We start from the raw sequence: 15,770 nt of genomic DNA, 5'->3' as shown, positions 1-15,770 counted from the left end.
TCGTGTCTCTAACCATTCCTTCTGTCTCCTCTGAGGACTTCTCTGCCTCTCTCCACCTCTTCGGTGTTGTTTGCCCATGTTTCAGTCTTTGCCCTTTTCTTCTTACTCTAAACTTTTCCTTCAGTGATACACTTTGGCCCTTTAAATTGCCTCGTTAGCTTCATCTCTGTCACACCTTCCTCCCACCCTATCACTCACACTGAAATATTGACACACCTCAAGCCTTTGCACAGCTACCTCCCTTGGCTTAATGTTCTGCCCATTCCCTTACCTCTTAGCTAACTCCTACTCATCCTTTAGTACTTAGTCACTTTTCTCCAAGAAGTTTTCCTCAACTCCACAAGACTGGATTACGTGCTTCTCCTGTGTGTGTTTCCATATCACCTCCATACTTACATTGACTGTATCATTTACCACAATGTATGGTAATGAAGTTTCTTGAATACCTCTTCTACTAGAATGTGAGCTCTTTGACAGTAGAGACTGTAATTTATGCACTACTGTATCCACAGCCCATGGCATTTGCCCAGCATAGACCTACATAATAATTGTTTGCTGATAGGTAAATCCTGCCAACTCCAAGGTGAAGCACTTTATAAACAGTTAAAGATTACTGTTCTCATCACTATCATTATGATTTTCATTATACAATAATGGAATACAATATAAATAGAATACACTATTTATTACACAAATACTTATTAAGCATCTGCTACGTGCCAGGCACTCTGCTAAGTATTGAGAAATACAACATTGAATAGACAGACGTTCTCCCAATTTTCATGCTGTTAATAGTCTCTTGGCCAAAACTTTCAACAAAAGCCTTGGAACAGGATTTTTAATGGTCCAGTCTGCTTTACTATCTACAAACACAGGTGGGGTTCTAACATCAATCATCTGATACAGAATTGAAAGGAAGCATACACCATACCCCAACCTTCCAGTCAGATGCCTAAGATAATGACTTATATTCTCAGACTACTTTTTGCACTTCTCTTAATTCCACCCAGACTTTGACCTGCACATCTGATAGACTTTATGCTCCTTTCCCAGATTACCGTGGATTGGTTCCTTTCCAGTGCCTACCTCAATGCCTATAAATAAATTATAATGTAAAATAAACTCCAAAAGGCATCATGGAAAGATTTTCAATATACATATAGTAATCATCAAAACTGAGAAGTCTAAAACATCCCATCCCTTTGACCCAACTTTTATTTTCTTAATGAACTGTCTGTACTTATTTTAAAATCTGCTCTTGGACATTTACAGAAGATTTTCAAATTAATCTTTTGGGAACATACTCTCATATTCCAAATATCCACTCAATCTTAGACTCATTGATTATTGCCTCCCACTTTCATGCTTTTTATATGCTATTAGTCAACATTTCCCCTACTAGCCTATAAACTTGTGTGGAATTTGGGGTGTCTCAGTTAGTTGAGCATTTGATTTCAGCTCCAGTCATGATCTCACTATTCATGAGTTCAAGCCCTGCATCGGGCTCTGTGCTGACAGCGCAAAGCCCACTTCACATCCTCTGTCTCCTACCCCGTCTGCCCCTCCCCCTCTCGTGTGCATACACGCTCTCCCTCTTTCAAAAATAAAAAATATTTTGGGGCGCCTGGGTGGCGCAGTCGGTTAAGCGTCCGACTTCAGCCAGGTCACGATCTCGCGGTCCGGGAGTTCGAGACCCGCGTCAGGCTCTGGGCTGATGGCTCAGAGCCTGGAGCCTGTTTCCGATTCTGTGTCTCCCTCTCTCTCTGCCCCTCCCCCGTTCATGCTCTGTCTCTCTCTGTCCCAAAAATAAATAAAAAAAATAAAAATAAAAATAAATAAATAAATTAATTAAAAATATTTTTAAAAAACTCGTGGAATTTGCAGTTTTATTTAGAGCAGAGACCCCAGGCCCTCCTTTAACTACATATAATTACGTAGCTAAAAGTATTCATATATTTAGTATTCACATGTATCACTGTCATTTTAGTAAGCCTACAAAATGAGGGGTGCCTGGGTGGTTCCATCAATTGGGCATTCAACTCTTTAACTCAGGTCATGATCTCAGTTGGTGGGTTTGAGCCCCCTGTCGGGCTCTGTGCTGGTGACACAGGGCCTGCTTGGGATTCTCTCTCTCTCTGCCCCTCACCTACTCTCTCTCTTTCAAAATGGATAAAAAAAAACCTACAAAATTAAAAGTACTCACTTTAACAGTTTTCCCTTCCTCAGAAACCTGATAAACATTTTTGAATTATCAAATTTTTTCAAGAGGTACTAGAATTCAAGTGTGGTGAGTACATAAAGTTACCTCAGTTTCTACAGGGAAGCTCTTTTAATGTGGTTTCTTTAAAGTTCTTAATTGATACATATTATCAGAATAATGATTTTAAGTATACATTATTAGTAAAATGAGGTTTAAAATGTTCTGTAGTAACTTCTAGCCATGATTCCTTTGATTTATAATAGGATAACAGTTTGCCATTCTTTGTGTTTTCATCAGGCTCACCAGGCTGCCTCCTCAACTACTGCATCCCCTGCCCCTCTGTGCTCCTTAACTCTGGTCCGTCACTCCAGCTCTGAGAACATTACCTGCACAGTGCATCACAGATCAGAATTAAAATTCTCATCTGGGTCTGTAGGTCTTCTGCAGGCTTCCTCAGACCTGGTTTCCCTTATCTTTTCCCATTCCTTCAACCTCCCACCTAACAAATTTAGTCAATAGCCTATTTCCACCTCCAAGATAAAATTTCTATACCCAACGCGGGGCTCAAACTCACAACCCTGAGATCAAGAGTCACACGCTCCTCCCGACTGAGCCAGTCAGGTGCCAGGCACCCCCTTCCAAGACGATTTTTTTTTTTTTTTGAGAGGAAGAGAGCAGGGGAGAGGGGCAGAGGGAGAGAGAGAATTCCAAGCAGGCTCCACATTCAGCGTGGAGCCTGACACACGGTTCAATCCCACAACCCCAGGATCATGACCCAAGCAGAAATCAAGAGTCTGACACTCAACTGACTGAGCCACCCAGGCGCTCCCTTCCAAGACAATTCTTAAGCCACATTTTTTTTTTTTTAACCAATGAAGTACTTTCCCAAACTAATCATAATAGAAATGGTGATTTTCTCCACTAAGCCCTAACTAAGCATGAATGTTTGCTCTCCTTCATTCTCTGACACCTCTAAATGTGCTTAGGTTTCTAGGTGTATCTGGCACTTAAACTTTTAAATTTTTTATATTGTTAAACACCCCCCCACACACACACACACATCTAAGAAATATCAGTCTAATCTACTTTAACTTTTTATTATAAAACATTGCAGACATCTGCAAAATTAGACTAATATAATGCACTCTCACATAACCATCAAAAAGCTTCAAAAATCACCTGCTTTTTCCATTGTCCTCAGCAATACAAAATCTGTTTATTTGTTATACCAGTGCAGCAGGACACATAAGTGATGACACTTTTCTGATGTTTTAAACCCTACTTCAGCTGAAATCACTACATCCTAGGCACCACAGAGTACATCCTCCTGTTCCCTCAGAATTAGGCCCAGAATAACACTTGCCTTTTATTCTCTCTTGGGAAGACTTTAAAGTAACTACTTAAAGAAAATCACTACATTCTCAGTTGATTAAATCATTAATAAAATTAAGTTACATATACAAATAAAATGTAAGGATTTTTTTAAAGCTACAATACATCGCAGGAAAGACTTGGAGTCTCTACACTGAATGAAGGAGAAGAGCCGAAACTAACAACTGAATCCCTATTATGGGGCCACACAGTAGGTGGTTTACACATGTTATTTCCTAGATTTAGAGGTTATGAGTGTGATAGAATTACAAATAAATGGGAAAAGATGGAATTAGCTGAAATGAATATTCATTCGCTCAAGAAAGTTATTGAACATCTTTCTGGGGTGTCTGCGTGGCTCAGTCGGTTAAGCTTCTGGCCCTGGCTCAGGTCATGATCTCATGGTTTATGAGTTCGAGCCCTGTGCCGGGCTCTGTGCTGACAGCTTGGACCCTGGAGCCTGCTTCGGATTCTGTGTCTCCCCCTCTCTCTGCCCCTCCTATGCTCATGCTCTCTTTCTCAATAATAAATAAACATTAAAATATTTTTTGTTTAAAAAGTTATTGAACATCTTTCTGCAATGTGCTAGATGCAGTGTAAGGCACTACATATACAAAGATGAATAAAATCTATCTTTTTATGGAGCTCACAGTGTAGATGGGATGAAAGCTAATTACCGATATAACAAGGCTAACAATTTTAGTTAGAAAATGATTCATTTAAATAACATCTGAAAGTGTGGGAACGCATATAAAAATAAGTTTTCTGATGTTAAAGAAAAATGCCTCCAGTAGAAGAAAGGCTATAAATTAGAGGAGTGGTTTTAGAACTTTTTGAGTTTAGGACTAATGTCTGGATCTATTATTGAGAAGCCTTAGAGAGCTTCTGTATGGATTTTATCTATAGATATTTAAAATATTGAAAATTAAAACCCTCTACTCTCATCCTTTGTTCAGTGTAGAGGCTCCAGGTCTTTTCTGCGATGTACTGTAGCTTAAAAAAAAATCCTTATATCTGGGATACCTGGGTGGCTCAGTCAGTTAAGAGGGTAAGCATCTGATGTCCACTCAGTTCACAATCTTGCGTTGAGGTCAGAGCCCTATATTGGGCTCTGTGCTGACAGCTCAGAGCTGGGAGCCTGCTTCAGATTCTGTGTCTCCCTCTCATTCTGCCCCTCTCTTGCTCATGCTCTGTCTCTCAAAAATAAACATTAAAAAAATCCTTACATTTTATTTATATATGTAACTTAATTTTATTAATAATGTCATCAAATAAGAACTTACAATTTTTTTTGGACTGGTTACTTCAAAGTCTTCCCAAGAGAGTCCTTTCAAATAATAACAAACCCATTACATATCAACACACACATTTTATGAAAGTAACTATTTTTCAGAATAAAAATAGTAAGAGTGGCATTGTTTTACATTTTTTGCACATCTCTAATTCTGGCTTAATAAAAGGTACATTCTCATACCTTCTTCTGCATTTGAACTATTGTGACATGTTTTGATTGAAGTATTAAAGATATGGCCTCAAAAAATAAAGATATGGCCTCATACAGATGCATAATTGAAAAAGGAAGAACTTTATGGGCCCCTAAAGGGTGTTGGATATTCCCAGGAATTCTAAAACCACATTCTGAGATTTGCTGAATTACAGGAAAGAATGTTCTATCAACTCACGTTAGTTCTTTCTACAAAGGGAGTAGTTGGACTGAGTACCCCCTCACTGTTTTAGAATGCTAAATGAAGTTGTTTTAATAACTTAATTCCTATACTCAGTAACCTGAATACCAAAGGATTTTGGGAATCTCACAGTCTTTTCCTAATCTAACCTATTAAGTGACTTTTCTTCCGCTTGCTCAGGCAATGCAGTGTCTTTGGCCACCTTAAGGGGGCAGCAGCAACACAACAATTCAGCCTCGCTGCACTGTTGTGTTAAAGATCTCAGGCAAGCCAGATGAATTGTTATCAAGAATGAGTAGAGAGAAAACACTAAAGGACAAGGTTAAACATGTAGCTCATCAACAAGAGCTTGCTCATAATAAAGAAGGCTGGGATGATGAAGGGATTTAATGATGTCAGTCTAGCATATTAATCATTCATGTTAAATTAAGACAGCTAAGTATTCATCATAGGTTTCAGAGGGAGTATCACAATACTACCATAGCCTATAGCATATTATGATAGGATTTATCAAAAAGGTTGCATTTTTCTCCGAATTTGACATATATGGTCTGTATTAACGATACAGTATTTTTGTGAGAAGGAGAACGTACTTTGTACTAGACATTATGCCTGGCAATGGGATACTAGACACTATGCCTGGCAAAGGCTGTATGAAACAGCCTTTGAAATCAAATAGCTTTGTTGGAAGAAATAGATGGGACCGCAACTAGTTAATGCACAACATATTAAGTGCTATAATAGCAGTATATACACAGGGCTGGAGAAACATGGAAAAGTTGTGGAAAAGACAATGGTGGGATAAAGGAGGGACTTGGGACTAAGGAACATTACACAGAGATAGTGACATTTGATTTAGACCTTGAAAGAGAAATAGGAGAAGATAAATAGAATTTCACACATTCAGACAAAAGAAGCAACAAGAACAAAAACACCAATTGCCTGATGACCTGTTGCAAATTTGGGGAACTATAAGTTACCCAGCAAATATATGGTGAAACTAGAAAAACAGGCGGGGCACAGACTGAGAACATTCCTAAATGTCATATTAAGAAAGTTTAGACTTGATCCTATAGGCAATGAGGATCTAGAAAGGGATTGTTTTAAAGCAAGAATGTGAATTGGATACATAGTCTAGAAAGAAAAAGCACTCTGACAGCCATGCAGAAAACTGAGGTACACGGAAGAGGACAAATACAGTGGTCCCGGCAAGAGAACACCTGAATTAAGACAGTGGCATTACAAATCAAAAACTGGAAGAGACATTTTAGCAGTGGAACTGACAGGACATAGTGACCCATTCATGCCCTTATTTAATACGTGTTCATTAAGCTCCTACTATATGCCAGGCACTGTCCTAGGCTGTGAGAGATGAAAGTGAACCAAAAGACAAAGTCCCTGCTTCCAGGGAACTTACCTTGTAGTGGGGCCACTACTGCAAGAGCTTTGGCCACTTAGATTTGGAGAGGGAGAGGAGAGGCAAGGAATACTGTGAAGAATTAGCTCGAAGTTTCTAGTTTGAGCAAATGAGTAGACAGAGTTACCATTAATTGAGATTAAATCTGAAAATACGTTTAAGGAGTCAGAAAATGAGCTCAGTTTTAAATAGGTTTTACTACCTGTCAGAATGACATGGATTTTAATCCTGGGTGGCTCAGTGGGTTAAGCATCTGAATCTGGATTTTGGCTCAGGCCATGATCTCACAGTGAGTGTGATCGAGCCCCTTGTTGACAGCATGGACAGAGCCTGCTTGGGATATTCATTCTCTCTTTCTCTCTTTCTCTCTCTCTCTCTCCCCCCTCCCCCCTGCACTCACTCCTGTGTGCATGCTCTCTCAAAATAAAAAAATAAGTATTAAAAAAAAAAACCAGGATTTTTAGAGCTCATTATACAAAGACTTTAAAGATCAGCTTTGTGCAGTGGCAGGATCGTAGCCAATGAGGGTTATCCGAAGCACAATTATTGCTAATTGAAAGACCGTTTAGTCCAATCCCTTCACTTACCATATGGAAAAAGAGGCAAAGAGACTCAGTGACTTATCTGAGGTTGCAAATGTTCAGCTGCAGGTTTCTTGACTGTTACTCCATTACTTATTTTATCATTCTCCATTTTTATCTAATTTTAAAGTATGTGAAATATATGTGTATGTATATAAATATATACACATGTATATATTTATATACATAATATGCTGGATGGGTAATACTAATATTGGTATCAACAGGTACAGCAATTAGTGAGACAGGCTTTAAGACACTTTTGAAAATGACTTAATAGCCTGATAAAATGTGTTTCAAGAATAGAGTATAATTTGGAGCTGTTATAAAATAATTTCCAGGTTGAGTATTAAGGTATGAAGCTCAAGCTGTGAGACAATATGTAAATCTCATAGTAGAATATAATATTAAGTACATCAGATCTAAAAATATTCATGCTAATGTTTCTATTCTAGAATTTCATCCGATCTATGCTTGACCTCTATGTTTTCTAAATTAATTTTCCTTGACTTTTTTAGATATTCAATTAAAATATTTCTGGGGCGCCTGGGTGGCGCAGTCGGTTAAGCGTCCGACTTCAGCCAGGTCACGATCTCGCGGTCCGTGAGTTCGAGCCCCGCGTCAGGCTCTGGGCTGATGGCTCGGAGCCTGGAGCCTGTTTCCGATTCTGTGTCTCCCTCTCTCTCTGCCCCTCCCCCGTTCATGCTCTGTCTCTCTCTGTCCCAAAAATAAATAAACGTTGAAAAAAAAAATTAAAAAAAAAAAAACCTAAAAAAAAAAAAAAAATTTCAACATAGCAAATAATGCAGGAATCACGAAAATACTTTTTTTTAAGTTTATTCATTTATTTTCAGAGAGAGAGAGAGAGAGAGAGAGCGAGCGCACAAGCAGGGGAGGGGCAGGGAGAGAGGAAGAGAGAGAGAATCCCAAGCAGGCTCTGCTCTGTCAGTGCGGAGGCTGACCCAGGGCTCAAACCCATGAACCACAAGATCATGACCTGAGCCAAAACCAAGAGTCAGATGCTCAACCAACTGAGCCACCCAGGTACTCCTTAAGAAAAGAATTTTAAATCTTAGCTATCATTTATAATAATGGTTACATTGTGTTAATGTGTTATCTCCTTTCTCAAGGAACAGAATTGTCACGACTGACAGCTTTAAATCTGCATTTCATTAAACTCAAGTAAATTATTTGTCTCAAATTTTAAGAAGGTTTTAGAACACTTAACTATATACTACAATTAATGTTAAAACCTATCCCTTTACAGTCTTTAGAACAAGCAACAACATTGTTTTGAGCTTCATAAAATGTGAGCCTAAATTTTATCATCTTTCACTTCACCAGAAATATATACTTAAATACAATATAACTTGGGGCACCTGGGTGGCTCAGTCGGTTAAGCATCTGACTTACGCTCAGGTCATGATCTCATGGTTCATGAGTTTGAGCCCCTCATCGGGACCATAGAGCCTGCTTCGGATCCTCTGTCTCCCTCTCTCTCTGTTCTCCTTTCGCTTGTGCGCCCTCACGCGCTCTCTCTCTCTCAAATAAAAAACATTTACAAAATACAACTTTATTACATTTCTTTAGTAAAGATGATAACTTTATACTTTAAAAATACTATAAAACCTGTGATAAGCCTTGTCACAATTCAAAAATGTTAAATTAGATCCTATTTTATCTGTTAGAAATAGATTTTTTTCTTCCTACCAATATAAACAATTCCTCACTAGTGACAAAGAATCTTATTTTCAACCTGCCTTGACATTCTTCTCTATTAATAAAGTATAATACTTTGCACTCATATGACTGTATTTGATAGTTTTCAGAGGGCAATCACTGTGCTAGGAGTACCCTTAAAAGCAAGAATGCTGCTCTATTCTTTTTTTTTTTTTAACGTTTATTTATTTATTTATTTTTTTTAATTTTTTTTTCAACGTTTATTTATTTTTGGGACAGCGAGAGACAGAGCATGAACGGGGGAGGGGCAGAGAGAGAGGGAGACACAGAATCGGAAACAGGCTCCAGGCTCTGAGCCATCAGCCCAGAGCCTGACGCGGGGCTCGAACTCACGGACCGCGAGATCGTGACCTGGCTGAAGTCGGACGCTTAACCGACTGCGCCACCCAGGCGCCCCAATGTTTATTTATTTTTGACAGAGCATGAGCAGGGGAGGGGCAGAGAGAGAGAGACAGACACAGAATCTGAAGCAGGTTCCAGGCTCTGAGCTGTCAGCACAGATCCCAACACAGGGCTTAAACTCACAAACGTGAGATCGTGATCTGAGCCAAAGTCAGATATTCAACCGACTGAGCCACCCTGGTGCCCCTGCTCTACTCTATTCTTTATCCTTAGCATCTCATACAACTAGGACACACAGTACAAACTCAACTCATATTTGGAGGAGTGAATGAATGACAAAGAGAACAGGAAAATTGTCTAATCCAAAGTCAACCCAAATAAAACTTAAGATTAACATCTCCCAAAAGAAGGCTGCTGGTAAGAATGCATGCATGAATGAATAGAAAACGAAGTAAAATGGGCTGTATTTACATTAAACTAGGTCTCTTGAAAAACCAGAAGTTGGCTTCCAAAGCACATGGATGTGGTAATCTCTGGAGGAGAATGGGCTTCCTCACCTTCTCTGCAAGTGGAAATGGCCTTTCAAATGAAGGACACAGCTGGGAAGGGGCAGCCCCAGGCCCTGCCTACAAAGAAGGGGAGGATGGAAAGACAGAAGAGGAACAGTAGTTAACTCCCCTTTATGGCCAATCTCTAGGGGTCAAAAAACTCTCCTAAACATTTCCAGGAGGGGAAGGGATTAAGATTATTTAAGAGTTCCCAGAAATACCTACCCTATGCTTTCTGAAATCCCACCACTTAAAATCTTTTTACTCATTTTAGCTATCAATACATTGCCCCTTCCAGTTCAAATTGATACTAGCAATTAGTGTCAGTGAATGTTAACCTGTTCTTCTCATTCCTATGATCACATTATTTAAGAGAAGGATTGCTAACCAAAATATATCTACACTTAAAGTCCGGATTCCTAATGCCAGGTCCAGACTTCCCATCATATCATAGCTTCAGACTTGCCCTCATACTTAGATCAGAAGACTCAAGCATACTCAAGCGTCTAGGGTCAGGCAATGTAAAAGTAGTGGAAGTCAATGTTACGTAGTGTTAATTGACAGTTAATGTAAGTGAATGAGGACTGGTTGTAAAACAACAGGGAATGGAGGAGACAATGTCAAAAGCAGCCTGTGTACCCTGAGGGGGAAGCAACTACTTGTCCCAGGGTATTGTTGCGGTGCAGAAAGGACCCAGTTTTGCCAACATCCTCCAATTTTTCAAGAGAGGCTGGAAATCCAGGTTTTATTTTTTAAGCCTGTTTGTGGCTGTAAGTGGCTTCTGGCTGCCAATTTGTGGCCCCTGATCTAAATGAACAGGCAGCACTAAGAAAATGGAGAGACAAAGGGAGGCCTAGTTTGGCCTAAAAGGCGGAGGCCCAGTCAAAGGGGAGGAAAGGACAAGAAAGAGGCACAGAAAGGAAGGTGGAAGTCAAATTTCACCAACCTCAAAACGTGGCCCAGGGAGCTGCAATCTGTCTTCTAATCTGACAGCAAAAGGCAGGAGATGACAAGAAGAAAAAAAAAAAAAAAAGGAGGGGCAGGGAGAAAAAAAAAACGCTACTGATAGAAAAAGGAAGTACATCAAAATGCTAACAATACATGTGCCACATTTTGAAGGTCCCCTTTTCCATTCCTGATATTTTTTAACGTTACATTATTTTTGACAGAGAACGAGTGGGAGAGGGGCACAGACGGGGAGACAGAGAATCCAAAGCAGGCTCCGTGCTGTCAGAGCAAAGCCCGATGTGGGGCTCGAACCCACCAACGGTGAGATCATGACCTGAGCCGAAGTCGGAAGCTTAACATACTGAGCCACCCAGGTGCCCCTCCATTCTTGATAATTTTTAACCATAAATATGGTTATATTAAGTTTAGAACAAAAAACCCACAAATTTTACTAGAAGTTAAATAAGTTGGATTTCAGGGTAAAAATCCACTCATCACAGAGTGTAGAAAGTCTACGCTATGGTTAAGTCCAGCCAAACTATGCACTGAATACTTAAATAGAAAAAGAAAATATAATAATTCCAAGTGTATATAAATAATATGTAATTTTCCAATTATAAAACCAGAAGAGAACATGAAAAAACCTACACAGGTGATATAGACCACAAATTGATTAAGTAAGAACAAAACTGTGTGAAATTGTTAAGAATGCTGGAGATCATTTTCCCTCTAAATTATAAAACAGCTACCAAGATATTTTGTGTGTATATGCCTTACATACTAAAATATACTGCGTCCTCTCTCCCATAAAAATGTTTAGACATCTGCCCACCTACTACATACTTTTCTACATTTACTTCATTGTTTTCCTTCTTAGAGGCATGTGCTTTTATTTAAACAATACTTTTATTTGCCTTTAGGGTGTTTTGAAGATAACGGTAAGTTTTATCCTTTTTTCCTAAATGAAGAAGTATGTCATTTCAGGTCACTTGGGTTCGAAGCAATCTAAATCCCCAATTAATCTCTTCCAAATATACATACTCAGTTTTCATTCTGTTCACAAATGGAACCCTAACCTAAATACTTCAAGTGTAATTTCAGGGGAAAAATACTGTTCAAAAGCCTAGATAACGCATTCCTTTGTTGATGCTAAATATAGTCATCTCGAGATGACACACATTTTGACAATGATCAGTCTTACATATCAAATTTTCAAAAATAGCACAGATTCCATTGAAGGTGAACAAGAAAAATGGCTCTTCACTACATTCAGCTGAAAAGGGATTTTGAAGTGTGAATCTTCCATTAAAACCGAATTTTGCCAATTTGAGGGAAACCGGATTTAAAAGAATTTTGTTGTAGTTTTTGCTTAGGGCTCCTTAAGGGAGTTGTTGTAGATAAAACACACAATTTCCCACATTTTTCTTTAAATTATTCCAAAGTATAAAAGATCTTCAAAAATAGAGGACTAACAGCTGTGAGGAAGAATCATAACTAGTTGTATTAAATAATCAAAGTTCATGTATACTAAACATATCTCAAAAAAACAACTGTCCCTCAGTTTGATTAATTATGCATTTTCCACCTTGGCACACCTCAAAACTCAGAAGAATTTCAAAGACTTAGTGTATTTTGAGTTTTCTTATGGCAGTAATCCAACCTGTAAAGGGGGGGGGGGGGCGGTGGGAATAATGTGGTTCACTTAATGACGTGTGACTAAGATGGCATAAATACTCACGTTTACTAATCGTACTACCCAACACATAGTTATGCTGTGACTCGCAGGCCAATGGGCCCGTTACACAAATTCATTAACAAAATTTAGCTGATGAATGATGCTCCCATGGCTTTGCTCATGGAACTATTTCTCATGGCTTACTTCATTTTTTCTACCTGCCTCTTTCCCAAGGACAGACATTTTGTTAGGACATACCCTTATGCTATTTTTACCTTGTTCTCGCTCGCTCTCCACCGCACCCTCCCCCCAGCTCTCTTTGTTTCGCGTTATGGTCCTCAAATAAATATAAAATGAAGGTCTCGAAGCCACTGCGATAATCATAACCTCTCAACTTCGTTATTTTCTTTACAAATGCCAGTAAATTCTTAGCACTGTAGAGCGTTTCACAGTTTACAAACAGTTGGAACGGCGTGGCGTTTTCAAAAAAGAGAGGACAAGGGAGGTCTACAGAGGTGATCCACTCCAACTTCCCACTGTAGTTGCGCAACCCCAACATCCCACCTCGGACAAAATAGCCTCCAGAAAATACTTTGGAGGGAGGGGGTAGCTGATGGGCTGTTAAATCACATATTACTCCCCAACCTCCGCAGGGACGCACCAGAAAGGATTTCTCTTAAAAACAGCAGGCATCTCTGGCGGCGACGGAGACCGCTCCGGGGGCACGTGGTGGGTGGGGGTGACGCCGCTGAACTTGGAGCCTGCTTGGACCCCAGGGGAGAGCGAGGGGACTGGCACCCACTGCGCTCGCGGAGGGCCGTTCCCTGCAGGAGTAGGGAAGGCACCCGAGCACCCGAGTTCCGTGCCGACAGGGCACGGGCGGAGCTGAAAGCAGGGGAGCGGGGCCGAGGAAACCGCCGCCAGAGCCCAAGGCCGGCTCGCGCCGCCAGAGGCGCAGACCCGGGCCGGCACCCCGCCGAGTCCGCAGGACGCGGCTCCCTCGGGCCGGGCCGGGCGCGCAGCCACAGCTGGCCGCAGCCCCGCGCGCTCAGGGGGCTGCGGCTCAGCCCGGCGGCGGGGCGCGTCTTCCCGCAGCCCCCGCCCCCGCGGGGGACCCGACACCTCCGTGTCCGCCGCCCCCGCCCCACGTTCCCCGACTGCTCTCACCCGCCCGGAGCCGACGAGCAGCGAGTGTCCTCCTCGCGCGCGGAGAGGCTGTGCGCGTCCTGCGCCTGGGTGCGGGCAGGGGTCTGGGCGCTCCGGCCGCTGCCGCCGCCGCTCCGGCCGCTGGGAGCCCTCTGGCCGCCGCCGCCGCCTCCAGCAGCAAGTTTCCATAAAAGTCCTGGTGCGCAGCCTGTTCCCGCATTCCAGGCGGGCCCAGCGCCGGCTGCAGCTGTTCCAGAACACCAGGCCAGTTCCCCCAACCCCCACCTCCGCCGTAGCGCCCGGAGGGGGGTGGAGTGTCGAGGAGGGAGACTGGAGAGGGGCGGCGGCTGCCAACTTTCCGCCAGAACCTGCCGGTCGCCCGAGTCTGGGTCGCCGAGCCTGTCACCGGGGTTCTGGCCTCCACCTCCCGGCAGGGACCGGACACGGGAGGCGGCCTCCCCGGTGGGTAAGGAGTGATGTTGGAATGGGATTCACAGACAGGCTGGAGCCGGCTCCCCACTACCCACAGCCTGTTGGCCCTGGGGCTCACTTCTCTCGGCGGCTCTTGCAGTCCTGGCTTCTAACCCGCCCGCCGAGCCACCACCTTGTCTTCAACGAAAGACTTTTGACCAATTTTTCCTTTGTTGCTGAGACCATAGGGCAGCAGTCCGGGGACCACTTCGTCTGGCTGTGGCTGTCTTTTTCTTGGCTTTCGTCTTGAACTCCAAAGAGAGTGGTGATAGAGAAAAGTGGAAGGAGAAGGGGGAGGGAGAAGAAGAGGTTTAAAACACACACACACACACACACACACACACACACACACACACACACACACACACACACACACACACACACACACACCTAAAAGCGAATAATACTTATATAATCGACCACCTTTCCCTAGTTAAAGGCAAATCATTTCTGGTCTTTTTAAACTAAAGGCACCTGAGAATGTTAGCACCCACACGCCTTTTCAACCAGCCTGTCAGTTAAACCCATCAGACAACCCACGAAGGGGGGGTTTCTGGTTTGGGAGATCTTCAGTTTTTCACTGCATGCACAAAATAAATAATAAAAGAAGAAAGAGAGAGAACGAAAAAAAGAAAAATATAAAAACTTTATTGAGGGACGCCTGGGTGGCGCAGTTGGTTAAGCGTCCGACTTCAGCCAGGTCACGATCTCGCGGTCCGGGAGTTCGAGCCCCGCGTCGGGCTCTGGGCTGATGGCTCAGAGCCTGGAGCCTGTTTCCGATTCTGTGTCTCCCTCTCTCTCTGCCCCTCCCCCGTTCATGCTCTGTCTCTCTCTGTCCCAAAAATAAATAAACGTTGAAAAAAAAAATTAAAAAAAAAAAAATAAAAACTTTATTGAAGTAGCATCCACAGAGATACAGCAGGGACAAACCCTTCCAACTTCCAGCTCTGGACAGACAGTGGTGCTCAGGTTATATTTTCAGGGATATTGAAAAGGCTTTCTACTCCCAGCTGTAGCTTTTCTTCTCCACCCCATCACCATACGCTCAGGATGGAGATTTATTTTTTAAGTTTATGTATTTATTTTGAGAAAGAGAGTGTTCATGCTACAGTGTGGGGGTGGGGGAAGGAAGGGGGAGAGAGAGAGAGAGAGAGAGGGAGGGAGAGGGAGGGAGAGGGAGAGAGAGAGAGAGAGAGAGAGAGAGAGAGAGAGAGAATCCCAAGCAGGCTCCACACTGTCAGTGCAGAACCCGAGGCGGGGCTCAAACTCATGAACTGTGAGATCATGCCTGAGCCATAACCGAAAGTGACTTAACTGACTGAGCCACCCAGGTGCACCATGATGGAAATTCTTTTAAGAGGTGTAAGCTGCGGGGGGGGGGGGGGGGGGGGGGCGCGCCTGGGTGGCTCAGTCCGTTATGCAGTGGACTTTGGCTTAGATCATGAGTTCGAGCCTCACATCTGGCTCTCTGCTGTCAGCTTCGAGCCTGCTTTGGATCCTGGGTCACCCCATCCCCCCCGCCATCCATCTCTGCCCCTCTCCTGCTTGCATGCGTGCACACTCTCCCAAAAATCAATAAATGTTAAAAAATAAAATAAAAGGCGTAAGCTGATGCAGCACAGAGCCTGCTTAAGATTCTCTCTCCC

The 15,770-nt window shown here is 42.4% G+C and overlaps 1 protein-coding gene and 1 pseudogene across 3 annotated transcripts in view; one reads left to right on the top strand and one right to left on the bottom strand.

Annotated features, from left to right (window-relative positions):
* The window catches only part of NEXN (nexilin F-actin binding protein), a 51,554-nt gene extending 37,136 nt beyond the window's left edge, over positions 1-14,418 (bottom strand). Inside the window, exon 1 of one of the 3 annotated variants that reach the window (XM_030327084.1) lies at positions 13,675-14,418. In XM_030327084.1, coding sequence (XP_030182944.1) covers positions 13,675-13,842 — 168 coding nt within the window. In that variant the 5' untranslated portion in view covers positions 13,843-14,418. Of the gene's footprint in view, positions 1-13,168; positions 13,252-13,674 lie in introns of those variants that run through there. The other 2 variants (XM_030327082.1, XM_030327081.1) reach the window with 2 other exon arrangements.
* Positions 7,166-7,331, top strand: LOC115522489 (annotated as a pseudogene).
* Positions 14,419-15,770: the final 1,352 nt, after the last annotated feature.

The sequence above is a fragment of the Lynx canadensis genome, chromosome C1 (genome assembly GCF_007474595.2).
Source record: "Lynx canadensis isolate LIC74 chromosome C1, mLynCan4.pri.v2, whole genome shotgun sequence".
In the NCBI taxonomy this organism is placed as follows: Eukaryota; Metazoa; Chordata; class Mammalia; order Carnivora; family Felidae; genus Lynx; species Lynx canadensis.
Note: the sequence above shows the minus strand (reverse complement) of the source record. Positions and strands in the feature narration are given on the sequence as shown.